At 48.9% G+C, this 16,056-nt stretch overlaps 1 protein-coding gene across 1 annotated transcript in view; it reads right to left on the reverse strand.

Moving 5' to 3' along the window:
- The window catches only part of LOC144761640 (alpha-tectorin-like), a 317,960-nt gene that overhangs the window by 25,117 nt on the left and 276,787 nt on the right, over nucleotides 1-16,056 (reverse strand). The window contains exon 7 of the mRNA XM_078646930.1: nucleotides 131-299. Coding sequence (XP_078503056.1) covers nucleotides 131-299 — 169 coding nt within the window. The remainder of the gene's footprint in view (nucleotides 1-130; nucleotides 300-16,056) is intronic.

Genomic DNA, 16,056 nt, shown 5'->3' on the forward strand with positions numbered 1-16,056 from the left:
CCAGCCGCCCCTTGTGACACTCAATAACAAGTGATAATGATTATGATTTGTCTACAGACCCTGCTAATCCCCTGATAGCCCATCTGTGCCCAGCAGGTCAACAAATTCTCTCTTGTCTCAATGTACTCACCGGCATACAAATCGCTGCTGTGTTGTGACAGATCTGGACAGTGCAGTGAAGGAAGACGTCATTGTACGTAAGCCCAACAAATTTGAACATCTGGATTCGGAACATTGCCTCCGGACCAACTCCATTCGTTATGATTGATAATGTTTCATCTACTGTGTCTCTGGAGCAGCTGCATGAATAAGGAAATTAATAATTTCAGAATAAATAAAGAAACAATTTTTTTTAGTATGGTCAGCTTCCTTTGTTGGGCTTTCTTTCTCTTATCTCTAAGTTGGTTTGCCCATGTTTGCATCTGTTCCCCCCCCCCCCTCTGTTCATCTAATTTTTTCTTTGACCTGTCTCTTGGCCCTCTAACACGAACCTCTTTAATCCTATCTTCACAGCTAATCCTTTCATTTGATTATAATGAACACTTCTCGCATTCAATTTTGATCTCTACAGCAAGGAAGAAAACTCATTGAAACTCAATCGAAAATAATAGACGACACAACATGAATGGCACGAAAATTAACTAAGTGGTAATTCATATAACATGATATGCGGAGTGACCGCTTGCATAGGTGTATCAATATTCAAGCATTCCTGGAAAACCGTTAGAATTTGCGGTTGGTTACTGGTAAAGTTTGAGAAAGTGGATGGGGAATCAGAACAAGTTTAGTTAAAGCACTGACATATCAAGTTAGGTATAGTGTTGACCACATTGAGATAAACAATCTAAGAACAGATGTGTCGAGATGGCACAGAGATAGACCTTTATATGAAAAAAGACATCTGATGAAGGTGGTGACATCATGCAGCTCACTGAAATACTGTCTGAATGCACTGGGTAGAATCATGTTAATTCATGCCTTTGAGACAATTGGGATGAAGATCTGGCTTGTGATACAAACATCGGAATGATGTCATCTTTAAAATAATGTCAATCTATGTTGAATGTGTGGATTTGAAGTAATGTGAAATGTTAGAAACGGGACCCCCGGCCGGCCAAGGCTCACGCCAAGGTCAGTCAGGGATCATCATTTCTAAGTCAGGGCAAGGGAGTTACACACCAAGACAACCCCTGCTCACCCTCTAGGTAACGTGACGCGAGCAGCAAGGCTAATCTCAGAGGCGATGTGTAAAGCGTTTGCGCGCGCACCCCAGCGACAACACCCTAGGCCCACCACAAAGGAAACTCCACACAAGGTTATATCAAAAATAGCCTTTGTATTATAATAATAAAAACACATTAGATAACACACACACTTTACAATGTACCAACAGGCACGGGCAAGATTTACAAGGGATTATGTACAGGACAGGGCCACCTGGACCACTGTCAGGGGTATGCGCTTTTTAGAAATAACACTTGTAGGTATAACACTTAGCACATAAACATATAATGACTGTAACACAGAAATAGTAAATGTAGCATACAACCAGTAACTACTGGTAAAGGGAAAATACCTCCTACGCCACCCTAAACTCTGTAGGGAAATCACGCAGGGAACTAGGACCTTATCATCAGGACCTATGGAAGGAAAACCATCACCTAAGCAAGTCACATTTAGCAAAGGGAAGGAAACCTAAAATAATCACCTAAGCAAGTCACATTTAGCAAAGGCAATAAAACATCAACATTCCTCTAAGCAGGTCACTTTTAGCAAAGGGGAATAAACCATAAACAATTACCTAAGCAGGTCACTTTTAGCAAAGGTAATATCAAACAATCCTCTAAGCAGGTCACTTTTAGCAAAGGGGATAAAACAAACAATTACCTAAGCAGGTCACTTTTAGCAAAGGTAACAACAAACATTCCTCTAAGCAGGTCACTTTTAGCAAAGGGGAATAACACTTAAAGAATCACCTAAGCAGGTCACTTTTAGCAAAGGTAATAACAAACAATTGCACATGAAACATTAAAACACATTCAGAGGTGCAGGTAGAACATTTGCGCAGGAATCACATAAGCAGTAAATCATAATGCGCAGGGTGCACATGGCACAACACTAGAACTGTCCCTCAGGCCAACTGGCCTCGCAAGGGGCTGAATGCCCTGAGTCTCAATGTCAGGGAAGGCTGCGCAGGCAGCCAGAACACAAAGCCTAAACGTAGCAACTGTCCACTAAGTGCTGGACAGTTGTGAATCACTGCTGGCCAACGTTGGAGCCTCGTGGGCTCAAGAACACAGGTGAGAGAACACAGTGTGGGAGCCACAGGGCTCTGATCAACTAACTGGCTGTGTCCCCCTAGAGCCTCTCTGGCTCGCAAAACAAATATGGGCTAGGATTAAGAGCTTCAGCGCTCTAAACAATGAAAATGGCCCCCAGAGCCTCTCGGGGCTCAAAGATCAATATGTGGGCTGGAGCCTCGGGTCTCCGATCACCAAGAATGCGGGGTCGCTGGGAGTCCTTCGTGGACTCGGAATGTACTTGTGGACGTTGGAGCGGCCCGCTGCCAACCGGGCCGCTCTGTCACCCCCGGGATGCTTGGGGCCTCTCGGGGCACAAAGAAACCACTATGCCCCCGGAGCCCTTGGGGGCTTCAATCACCGCAGTGCCTCTCGCAGGCACCGAAGCACACAGGGAGCTTCCTCCCCCCTTTCGGCACTCACCGGCTGCTTCCCGGGCGGCGCTTCTCACTCTCGGTCGACTCTCCTTCTGGGCGGCTTGGCTGTCTCCTGGGTGCACACGGGGAAGCCCTCGAGGCTTGGCCAATCCCTGTGCGGCCCCGGGATGACGCTACGGGAGTCCCTGAGGTCGGGACCAATCACAGAGCTTCTGCCCGATGACGCGAGGGAATCTCCGCCGGCTGGGCCAATCCCAGCGCGGCCCTCTCGTGACGTCAGCGGCTGCCTCCTCTCGGCCCGGTGCTGCGGCGGTGATACACGGGGCAATGCCGCGTGGGCACCAGCTTTAGATCTAAATATTAAGCGAGGTAGGCACTCGCTCGGGGTACCAAAACAGCGGCAAGGTCCCTGGCAGGGTGGGCACCTGCCAGCGGACAAAATACTCGAAAATCAGCGAGGTGGGCACTCGCTAGGCAGACAAAGCGCTCCCAGGCGCTAGGGGTAAAATAAAGCGCTCTTCAGCGCTAGGAGTAAAAATAAAGCGCTCCCAGCGCTAACAATGAAAGGCAGCGCTCCCAGGCGCTGTAAGTAAAAGAAGGGTCCAGCAAAGTCCTTTTAGGCAGGCAGGGGAGCAAGGCAGGGCCAGAGCCAGCACACTGGGTCTCCAGGCAGGGAGACAGGCCAAGTGGCGGTCCTCCTTGCCCCAGCAGCAGCAACAGCCCCCTCTGGCAAGGATCCAAAAGTAGAACAACTCTGTGGGGACACAGCCCCATTTTTATACTAAGAAATCCTTTGTTTGGAGGTGCAGGGTGGGGGGGAAAACCAGTTGCAGCTGGCTGGGGAGTACCCTTGATGGCCCAACCACCCCTTTCATTCACTGGGGAGGCTTGGGTCGTTAGACAAACCACAGGGGGGCGGAGCCAGCATTGTGTGGGGAAAAACCCAGCCCATCCAGGACCCAGGTGCACTCCTCCCACACATCACTCATGCTGATCTCACACTCACCACCGGGCAGACCCATCCAGACTTCCTGGAGCCTGGCATGCCAGCCAGCTCCAGCCAATCACGCTCCAGCACCCTCACTGCACACATACATCAATGTCCAGAAGTAGCACTTCCCTTCTAGACACATACAAGCCGCACATACCATCGCGCAGCATTCATTCTCACGAGTTCACACATACCAAACTCGAGCCTGCACTCCCCACACATCAGGAACTACCAGGGACACACACATTCCCCATGCATTCCTATGGGAGGGCAGGCCAGTCATACTACACACACGCACTTTACTCTGGGACACAGGGTAAAAGTGCGCAAAGACCCAAGAATCACTAACACTGGGTCACAAATAAAAGCAAAGAGATTAGGGGTGAACCTGCCCTAAGGCCCAAGTCCAACACAACCCCCTTCCAGCCAAAACGCAGGGCAGACCAATCACCACCGTGATGGGCTTCCCTGCTTGGGGCGATAAAACACGGACGCGGGCCCGCAACTGCAGGGACACCCTCCTGTTTTGCGCCACGGTGAACCCCTAGGGTTCCTTCTAAAACTACTGTAGGGACTAACTGGGGTACCCCACTGGTACTCTCCAGCTGCCCTCGGCCAGGACCAGGCCCTAGGCCACCCAGGTACCACTGGATCCTGCCTACTCACAAAGTGGGGGGTAGTAACCCCTGGCACATAATAGCCATTTTCCACCCTTCCTGTCTGCAAGACAGGGCTAGACTGCCACTGGTTCTCCAACCTAGGGTCTACAACCTCAGGCGGACCAGGAGTCTCAGGGAAGGCTCTCCTCCCCTTACCTCTTCTCCTAGGGTTCCTCCTCCTCCTGCGAGGGGTCCCCTCTAAACAACATTCTCCCAACCTGGGGTTTAACCCCTCAGGTTGCACCGGGTCAGAGGTGGGCTCTCCCACCCTCTGCACCCCCTTCCAGAGTCCTGCTCCCTCCCAACCGGGGCGGTACCTCTGGAAAAAGAACTGGTCAGGACACTGATTACAGTAGTCCCACCCTTCAGGTCAGGCGGATCCTGAACCTGGCCTTCCAACCTCCGGTCTAAAACCTTTGGTGGAACCAATGCCTGGCACTCCAGGACTTCTGGGGACTCACATACTATTCCCCAATCACTCCTTTCGCTGGACTCCTGTACCCTCCCCACTGGAGCGGTACTGCCAGACTCTAGAACCATAGAAGCTCCGCTTACAGATGCTCCAGGTCCTCTACACACTAGGAGATCTCCCTCAAGTGAACTAACAGGCAAGCCTAGGTTCCCATCCTGGTGTTCCCTAAAGAAACCATCCAGGCTCTGTGACAGGGCTTCGGGCGTCTGGGGACTCTCGGTCACACACTCACTCCTGCTCCACTGAGACAGGCAGTCAGCCCCTACACCCTCCTCACTAACCTGGGACCTAGCTGGGCTACTCTCACCCTCCTCCACCACGCTGGGCTGGAGGACACCTGACCCACTATTGTTGGAATCACTCACTAATGACTCCAGAGAACCTCTCGCACTGTCCCAGCGCTCTGCTTCCTCTGCAAGGTCCCAAGGACAAAAACATTTCAACTTCAGCAGGTGCTGGCGCAACTCTGGACGCACAACACTGAGCAACTGCTCTTTGAGGAACATATTCACTACTCCGTCCACCTCATTGTCCGAGTTAGCCGTCAGCCAATCCCACATTGCATCAGAACAGTCATCCACAAAATACGCCCACCTCTGGTGAGGTGGTTTCCTAAGGTTCCTGAACTTCGCCCTGTTCTCCTCTTCTAGGGAAACAGGTACCAGACTCGGGGAACTGGGAGTGGGACTGTCTACACTAACACTTAAATAGCTGCCACCACTGGACTCAACCCTCCCTGGGGAATCCAGAAAATCAAAATTGCACTCAGGGGATAACCTACTCTCTAGGGTTACCTTCTCCCTGAACAAGGCCCTCTCAGCCTCTAGCTTGGCATGCTCCAACCTGAGCTGTTCCATCGCTAGCTGATGCTCCCGCTCTTCCCTCCTATCCAACCACTCCTCTGGGGACAGGACAAGGGATGGGGCGCTGGCACTGACACTGGACCCAGCAAGGGACTCCCTATCTATGGGGTCCTCACTATCTGCTGATATCCATCCACTGTCATCATCATACAACTCACATTCTTCAGGGCTCTCCACAGACTCACCACCCTCATGGCGTGCGGCCCGGGCCCTATCTCTCTCACTGTGCTCAAGATCCCACTGACCCTTTTGCCATAGGATCAGGCTGTCCCTAAGCTGGGACTGAGTATCCAACTCACTCACCTCCATGCCGCCCTCTTCACAGAATCTGACCAGCTCTGACCTACTGTACCTAAAAAGACAACAGAGATCAAAAACAGGCTCCATTTTGGCGGACGTTCTCAAGAAGAGTTTGACACAGGGAACCTGGGGGTCTGAGCTTACACAGGAGTACACAATTACAAAATTCAGCAAGATTCCTATCTCAGAGAACTTGCACTCCTCTGTCCAGTGTAACACACCACTCATTCACACACACCCTCCCCTCGGACTGGTAAGGCAGTTTCTACCACCCCTGACTTCTCAACCTGACCATAAAGACACAGGTACCAAACTCTGGAAGCAGGGCGGGGAACAAATGTACTGGACAGAAATTACAAAATGACACCTTTCAGGAGAAGCAATACTGATCTTCCCTAAAAAACAATAATCCCCAAAAAGTGGTTATCTAAAATTGCAGAGCTTTGTAGTGTGGCCTGTCGCCACTGTGGTACAGCGCAAACGCAAGTCCAATCCGCGCCGCTTGCCACCAATGTTAGAAACGGGACCCCCGGCCGGCCAAGGCTCACGCCAAGGTCAGTCAGGGATCATCATTTCTAAGTCAGGGCAAGGGAGTTACACACCAAGACAACCCCTGCTCACCCTCTAGGTAACGTGACGCGAGCAGCAAGGCTAATCTCAGAGGCGATGTGTAAAGCGTTTGCGCGCGCACCCCAGCGACAACACCCTAGGCCCACCACAAAGGAAACTCCACACAAGGTTATATCAAAAATAGCCTTTGTATTATAATAATAAAACCACATTAGATAACACACACACTTTACAATGTACCAACAGGCACGGGCAAGATTTACAAGGGATTATGTACAGGACAGGGCCACCTGGACCACTGTCAGGGGTATGCGCTTTTTAGAAATAACACTTGTAGGTATAACACTTAGCACATAAACATATAATGACTGTAACACAGAAATAGTAAATGTAGCATACAACCAGTAACTACTGGTAAAGGGAAAATACCTCCTACGCCACCCTAAACACTGTAGGGAAATCACGCAGGGAACTAGGACCTTATCATCAGGACCTATGGAAGGAAAACCATCACCTAAGCAAGTCACATTTAGCAAAGGGAAGGAAACCTAAAATAATCACCTAAGCAAGTCACATTTAGCAAAGGCAATAAAACATCAACATTCCTCTAAGCAGGTCACTTTTAGCAAAGGGGAATAAACCATAAACAATTACCTAAGCAGGTCACTTTTAGCAAAGGTAATATCAAACAATCCTCTAAGCAGGTCACTTTTAGCAAAGGGGATAAAACAAACAATTACCTAAGCAGGTCACTTTTAGCAAAGGTAACAACAAACATTCCTCTAAGCAGGTCACTTTTAGCAAAGGGGAATAACACATAAAGAATCACCTAAGCAGGTCACTTTTAGCAAAGGTAATAACAAACAATTGCACATGAAACATTAAAACACATTCAGAGGTGCAGGTAGAACATTTGCGCAGGAATCACATAAGCAGTAAATCATAATGCGCAGGGTGCACATGGCACAACACTAGAACTGTCCCTCAGGCCAACTGGCCTCGCAAGGGGCTGAATGCCCTGAGTCTCAATGTCAGGGAAGGCTGCGCAGGCAGCCAGAACACAAAGCCTAAACGTAGCAACTGTCCACTAAGTGCTGGACAGTTGTGAATCACTGCTGGCCAACGTTGGAGCCTCGTGGGCTCAAGAACACAGGTGAGAGAACACAGTGTGGGAGCCACAGGGCTCTGATCAACTAACTGGCTGTGTCCCCCTAGAGCCTCTCTGGCTCGCAAAACAAATATGGGCTAGGATTAAGAGCTTCAGCGCTCTAAACAATGAAAATGGCCCCCAGAGCCTCTCGGGGCTCAAAGATCAATATGTGGGCTGGAGCCTCGGGGCCCCGATCACCAAGAATGCGGGGTCGCTGGGAGTCCTTCGTGGACTCGGAATGTACTTGTGGACGTTGGAGCGGCCCGCTGCCAACCGGGGCCGCTCTGTCACCCCCGGGATGCTTGGGGCCTCTCGGGGCACAAAGAAACCACTATGCCCCCGGAGCCCTTGGGGGCTTCAATCACCGCAGTGCCTCTCGCAGGCACCGAAGCACACAGGGAGCTTCCTCCCCCCTTTCGGCACTCACCGGCTGCTTCCCGGGCGGCGCTTCTCACTCTCGGTCGGCTCTCCTTCTGGGCGGCTTGGCTGTCTCATGGGTGCACACGGGGAAGCCCTCGAGGCTTGGCCAATCCCTGTGCGTCCCCGGGATGACGCTACGGGAGTCCCTGAGGTCGGGACCAATCACAGAGCTTCTGCCCGATGACGCGAGGGAATCTCCGCCGGCTGGGCCAATCCCAGCGCGGCCCTCTCGTGACGTCAGCGGCTGCCTCCTCTCGGCCCGGTGCTGCGGCGGTGATACACGGGGCAATGCCGGGTGGGCACCGGCTTTAAATCTAAATATTAAGCGAGGTAGGCACTCGCTCGGGGTACCAAAACAGCGGCAAGGTCCCTGGCAGGGTGGGCACCTGCCAGCGGACAAAATACTCAAAAATCAGCGAGGTGGGCACTCGCTAGGCAGACAAAGCGCTCCCAGGCGCTAGGGGTAAAATAAAGCGCTCTTCAGCGCTAGGAGTAAAAATAAAGCGCTCCCAGCGCTAACAATGAAAGGCAGCGCTCCCAGGCGCTGTAAGTAAAAGAAAGGTCCAGCAAAGTCCTTTTAGGCAGGCAGGGGGGCAAGGCAGGGCCAGAGCCAGCACACTGGGTCTCCAGGCAGGGAGACAAGCCAAGTGGCGGTCCTCCTGGCCCCAGCAGCAGCAACAGCCCCCTCTGGCAAGGATCCAAAAGTAGAACAACTCTGTGGGGACACAGCCCCATTTTTATACTAAGAAATCCTTTGTTTGGAGGTGCAGGGTGGGGGGAAAACCAGTTGCAGCTGGCTGGGGAGTACCCTTGATGGCCCAACCACCCCTTTCATTCACTGGGGAGGCTTGGGTCGTTAGACAAACCACAGGGGGGCGGAGCCAGCATTGTGTGGGGAAAACCCAGCCCATCCAGGACCCAGGTGCACTCCTCCCACACATCACTCATGCTGATCTCACACTCACCACCGGGCAGACCCATCCAGACTTCCTGGAGCCTGGCATGCCAGCCAGCTCCAGCCAATCACGCTCCAGCACCCTCACTGCACACATACATCAATGTCCAGAGGTAGCACTTCCCTTCTAGACACATACAAGCCGCACATACCATCGCGCAGCATTCATTCTCACGAGTTCACACATACCAAACTCGAGCCTGCACTCCCCACACATCAGGAACTACCAGGGACACACACATTCCCCATGCATTCCTATGGGAGGGCAGGCCAGTCATACTACACACACGCACTTTACTCTGGGACACAGGGTAAAAGTGCGCAAAGACCCAAGAATCACTAACACTGGGTCACAAATAAAAGCAAAAAGATTAGGGGTGAACCTGCCCTAAGGCCCAAGTCCAACATGAAAGATAATGAAGGATGTATTAAGATCCAGCTTAAAACATCGGTTTTATGCTGACTTTCATAACATGTAAAATGTTCATGCATATGTATGTAAAAAAAAAAGAAATCCGATATGGTTACAAAATTAAACCAAAAACCTCCTAATATTATGTTATAGTTAGCTCCACAAACCATTGCATGCACATCTGTCTTGAAATGTGTGAGAAATTGGCTTACTGGTTAAGGGGAGTAAACACCCTACTCAAGAATGAACCACAATCCTTGTCAGGAAGAGGCACATGCAAACCCCAAATCAACCTGTGCTCAACCCTCTGGTAGTTTGGCACAGAGCAGTCAGGCTTAACTTGAAGGCAATGTGTAAATTATTTATGCAACACTTCAAACAGTAATAAAGTAAACACAAATCGAGAATAAAATCCACACCAATTTAGAAACATAGAGCATAATTTAATAAATAAATCAAGACCAAAACAAGAAAATAAATAAAAAGCATTAGAACCAGAGATGTGCAATTTTAAAGATTTAAGTGAAAACAGTGGAAAAAAGTCCAGAGTCACTCGCAGCTTTCTCATCGTACGAGACAGGGAGAAAGTCACAAGTTCAGGCGGACTGCAATGGAGTATAGGTCGGATTCAGGGACCACATATACTTCCTTTAAACTTTTATAGCTCCTCTGGTAAAAGAAGATCTTGCATCAAACACCCAAAAAGAGAAACATACAACAATCAATTTTCCAGAGAAAGGTTTAATGTCTTGCAACAAATGGAATAGATTTACAATGGAATCTTTGTGAGTGGCTAGTTTGCTCTGATTTGTTTTGTGGTTTCTGTTACTCTTTCTTTGATTCTTCACACTATAATATTAAAAATGAAATGAAGTGAAGTGAAGATGGAAAGTGGCATTTTATTTTTTCTGCTGTAGGTATTATATGTTTTCTAGCTGCTCCTTCTGACAGGACAGGACAGGTTCATCCTGTTAAAAAGTTACCTTCTCAGTCCAGTGCAAAATCTCCTGTTCAAGGTGGAGGGAGCCTCGAGGAGCAGGGAAGCTTCATATATGGTCGTCGATGTAGCGCAAAGAGCAGGCAGGGCATTGTGGACGGGCGTCACTGTAGCGAGAAGATCCTGTGGTCGTGATGAACGGCCAGCCGGAGTTTTGCAGTGGGGCTACTCGTGAGCAGTTGATGCTGTAGCATGAAGGGTTGGTCTGACGGAAGTTTGGTTTGGCGGGCTGTGCAAGTGACAAGGCTTTGGCACTAATGGGCCCGTTTGTGGTCGCAAAGAGACCCAAAACTTCAATTCAGCCTCCCTTGGGCAACACCAAGGGACATGTTTTCCAAGGGTCCAGGACCAGAAGGGTACCACTTGTGGGTCAGGGGCTTGCAACTGCTTGATGTGGGTGCTGGTTCAGGTGGTTGTGAACAGGAGGCCAACAGACTAACCCATGGAGTTACTCCTGGATTCCTGGGTTCAGGTACAGTATAAATCTCTCTGGCTAAGACAAGAGGCAGCAAGGCAGCAATTCAGTAAGGCAGCAGTCCAGCAAGGCAGTATTCCAGCAGGGCAGCAGTCAAGCAGAGTAGTAGTCCTTTCAGCAGCACAACAGTCTTACTTCCTGGCAAAGTTTCCACAGGTCCAGACATTATTATTGTTATTACCACTTATAGAGCACACGGCTACCCTCGAAGGGGGTGTCCCGGCGCTAGCAGAAGCAGGGATAGTGATCACTATGAAATTCAAGGGAGGCTAAACATCCAAGTTTTCAGTGTTTTTCTAAACAGTCTTTCTGTCTTGGCTTTCCTTATGTGTATTGGCATGGCGTTCCATAATGCACCACCGTTTTCCTACAGTCCATCGGGAGAAAATGGAAAAACCTATGTAGGGTTTTTTAGTTTCCAGAAGCACTGGGAGAAGACATGGCTGACCTGAGCTTTTCTGGTAAGTGCAGAGTCAAATTTAAAACCTAGGGGCCATATTATCAAAAAGGGCGATACGTTATCGCTGCTTTTATCAGCAGGAAACTGCCGCTAAAGCGGCGATAATGGGCTTGATAATATGCCCTTGTGAATTCCCATAGAAGCCCAGGTTAACACCAAAACCTGGGCTTCTATGGGAATTCACAAGGGCACATTATCAAGCCCATTATCGCAGCTTTAGAGGCAGTTTCCTGCCGATAAAAGCGGCGATAATGTATTGCCCTTTCTTGATAATATGGCCCTAGGTTTCTTGCAGATTCTACAGGTACGGGGGGGGGGGTTAAGCTCTACTGGCCACCAAAGTTCTGACCTAGGGGGATGCACCTGGTTGAAAAATAACACCTCAGATTTGTCAGTATTCAACATCAGACAGTTATCTGTCATCCAAGAAGAGATTTTGAGCAGATACTGTCTGAAGTTGAAAAGGGCTGCCTCCGTGTGTTCCTTAAAGGAAAACACCAGCTGGGTGTCATCAGCATAGGAGACAACCTTAACGTCCCATTGTTCAACTAGAGAGGCCAGAGGCGAAAGGTAAACATTAAAAAGGGTCGGCTCAAAGCCGATCCCTGTGGCACACCACAAGTAAGAGGTTTTGCTGATGAGCTGTGGGGATGGAGGGAAACTTGTTAATATCGGTCCTCAAGAAACCAATCAAGTATGGTTCCAATCACTCCCATCATTCCAAGCCTTTTTAGCAGGATCTAGTGGGATACCATGTCAAAGGCTGCAGAGAGATACAGCAGTACCAGCATTGCACAGTTTCCCTGGTCAACTGTAGCGCGAACAGTCTCTGCCACCTCGAGCAGAGCTGTCTTTGTGCTATAGCCAGCCCTGAAGCCTGACTGAGAGTCAAGTAGGAGGTTATTTGACTTCAGGTAGGCCGATAGCTGTTTCTTGACCTCTTTATCCAAGATTTTCGAGGGGACAGGGAGTAAAGAAATGGGTCTATAGTTTTTGAGTATGGCTGGATCAGCATCCTCCTTCTTAAGAATAGGTCTAACATGTGCTGTTTTTCAAGAAGCAGGAAAAGAGCCAGATCTCATGGAGGAGGTCCAGATGGAATTCAAAGAGGGGTTGAGGCAAGCGGATAGTAGCCTAAAAAAGCCTGTCAGGGCAGGGAACGATAGGCGAGCCCGATCTTATGCTCTTTAGGTCAGCAAGTGAGGCATTCAAACTAAAAGGGCAGAATTCTGACCAATTGTTGGGTGATTGACGGGGACTAGGGGGCTTATCTGCCAGCTCAAACTGTGGAAAGGAGATGTAAATTGCCTGAATTTTCTCTTGGAAATAGCTGGCCAAGTCTTCACAGAGAGCTACTGAGGGGGTAGTGGAGCTCCTTATTGCCAGGGGTTTAACAAATCCTTGCACTAAGTTAAAGACCTCTTTGGTCGAGTTTTTGGAGGATTTAATGTGTTCTGCAATGTAATCCATATGGACATTGAAGTCACCCAGTACAGTAAAATTGGCATACCTCAGTGAGAGATCTGCTATATTATCATATAGATCAAGAAGGTGAACTGCCAGAGAGTCTGGTGGTCTATATGCTAAAATTCAGGTAAAGGATGAGGTGGGAGAGAATTTTGTGCAGTACAGTAGGGCCTCGATTGACCCTACGTGCTCAATTTGAGTGTAATCGAACAGTCCATGTACTGGAGAGTTGGTGTCTGAGGTTCAATACTTATACCTGGGTCTTCCTTTGAAGTGGGAGAAACAACATTTTTTACGGGCATATAGCTTCAAAGGGGCCAATATATTAGCTGCGGATTCTCGCCATGTCATGTCGCAAAGGCCTCCTCCCAAGATTAGAATCCTCTTGGATTATACAAGGAATTTTCTTTACAGTGTTGGTTAAGGTCTCGGCTGACATACCTTTCCAGCTTCCAACGTGCAAATCCCCTGGCGACCCCACCACCCGCGAGTCATGCGAGCCACAACTGGGAAAAAAGGACAGGAATGCGCCACATCTAATAGATAAAGCAAATACCTGCCCTTTTCTTTTGCCATAGGGCAGCACAGCAGCAAGGCCTGCTGGCCTGCCCTATGGCAAAAAAAACATAAATGAGGCCCCAAGTGATTTGCCCCAAATCACAGGATGTTGAGCGTCCCTGCCGAGACTCGAAACCGGTTCCCCAACTTCGAGGTCGACGTCCCTAACCATTAGGCCACATGCTCTCCCCCATGGTGGAATGCTCTACCCTCCTTCTTGAAATACTGGACTCGCAAGCAGGAAAAAGGAAGTGGTTGGTGGAAGGACGAGAGATATGTTCAAGCCTTCCCTCAGCCTTGTGAGGTGAGTCCTTCTGCGGTCATGACCCCTAACCCTTTCCTCCGGTGGGAAGAAGTGTGGGTAACTAAACCTTCCAAATCTGGATCCCCAGAGAGGGAGTGTGCTGAGTTATGGGGGAGGGAAACTAGAGGATACACATACAGTAATGGTACACCATACACACAGAAAAGAGCATACAAGCTAAAAGTCTCCTCTCCTTTGCTTCCTAGGTAATGGGACGGTACCTGTGGGCAGGAATGCCAATTGCAAGAGCACTAGATTTAATTCGAACCTGAAGTACGGCACATCCATCCTCATTGGTATCTACGGATCTGCGGAGAAAATATGTATCTGCAGTTGCCTCCCCAATGGCAAGGACTATGTTCCGTTGTAACAATGCATGAACTACATCTCGTCGTCCCAGCAACGAACATTTCCCACATCCGCACACACCCAATGGCAGGTGATGTCACCCTGCCCCACCACCGAAAAGGAGAAATCAAAAAGTACTCCTCAGATGACACATTCCATGAGATTCCGGAAGATTTCAACGATGCTGAACTTTACCTTGGGGGAGTTATCCCCATGTTCCAGACCAAAAACAATGCCTGATGGCACCAAGTAACGAGATATGAACTGATGCAGCTTGTTAACAACACCCGTGATGGGTTCAACGCCGTGAAAGAAGAACTACGACCTTTGAGACTCGTGGTTCTGAAACAACACTATGTTTTAGACCAGTTAATTGCGATGAATAGTGGTGGATGCGCCAGGATGGGAAATTCGTTCTGCTGTGCCTTGATATTGGCCGATGATGCGGATAACAGAACACTTACAAAGGCCATTGGGGATTTGGACAATTTGGGACAACAGATGCCTGAGGATGGAAGTGCAAAAGCAGATGTTTTAAGTAATTGGTCCAACTTGGACTGGACGCCTTTATGGCTATCTGCAGTACTAAAATGTATAATGCCTATATTATGTGTGCTTGTAGTTGTGTATTGCGGAACACAGATTATGTTGCATTATGTTAGAAAAATAAGGTCTAAAAGAGTTGAGATGAACTACACAGATGTGAACACAGGTATGCACGGGGGACAAGGGGAAGATGTAGAGATAGCAGTGTTGAACATAGAGCGTACTGTCCCCGACCCTCACTTAGAGCAGGTTCATTCTGAAAGTCAGTACCAGTCCCCAGTACATGGTGGCCCACCACTTCTCTCAGGGAGAGACTTGGTACGTCCCTATGAGACAATGTGTAAGAGACTAGGAGGACCAGGTGAGGATTTAGGAGCTACTTCTTTATAACTCGCCCTGGCCACTTCCCCCATCTCCAGCTAAGTATGCAGTTAGTATGATGTTCGAGATGTTGATTGGTTCAATAATTTGAACCAGAGGGGGGAATGTTGGAGGGTGAATTTTTACCTGCATAGCTATCCAAGGACACACCTATCACCTGCACAACATGACCCCTGTGTAGGCCCTGCTGTTTAGAAGTTACAGGCCTCAGTTACGTTGCCCTGAGCACTGCCATTTTCTCTTAGCTTAAGCAGAAGCAGAAAGCAGGTCTGACCCAAGCTTCACCCTGCTGCTCTTGTCTGCAAGGACCCGCACCCCTACCAGGCCCCCACTTCATTGTATATTTCCCACAAGCTGTAGAAGTCAAGTTCCTCAATAAATCTTGCAACATACCCCACGTCCCCCACCTAAGCCATGAATAGAATAAGGGAAGCTCGCACAACAACTACGTCAAGCAAGATATCCGATAAACTGAGGATAATTGTGGCGAAATATTATCGCAAACTGCCTGATTGACACATGAATAGAACCCTTTCGAAGCAACAATAACACATTTCTGATTAATGACAAACTTCCAGTCAGAATGGCAGGAACTCAGTCTAGGCTAACGTACGTGCCACACAATTACGAGAAGGTAGTCACATTTACACCAATGATGGGAAAGTCACCAGACAGGGGCGTGAGAGGCGACAGAAGGATATGTGGTTCGAGGTGACGTGATATAGCGTGACCATAGGCCCCTCACCCCTGAACAATATAAAAGGCTGGTCCGCCAGAGTATCGTTGAACTACTCCGCGTCTGCACTTGAGTGTCTGACAGGAGTTTTTCCCAGGGGTTACTCGAGATAGCCCTTGTTTTATGTACTTAGGTTTCATGTACTTAGATTCTGCTCCTCCATTGCATATTCTGCTGTTATGAAATGCTTTTTCCTTTTTACATTTAAAGTTATATTACGCTATTTGAAATGTTATGTTTTCTCTGACATTGTTTTATCTCCACTGCATTTAGGATGTTTAAATTTGTACTTTCAGGATATCATACATGCAGTGG

The sequence above is a fragment of the Lissotriton helveticus genome, chromosome 6, assembly GCF_964261635.1.
Source record: "Lissotriton helveticus chromosome 6, aLisHel1.1, whole genome shotgun sequence".
Classification (NCBI taxonomy): Eukaryota; Metazoa; Chordata; class Amphibia; order Caudata; family Salamandridae; genus Lissotriton; species Lissotriton helveticus.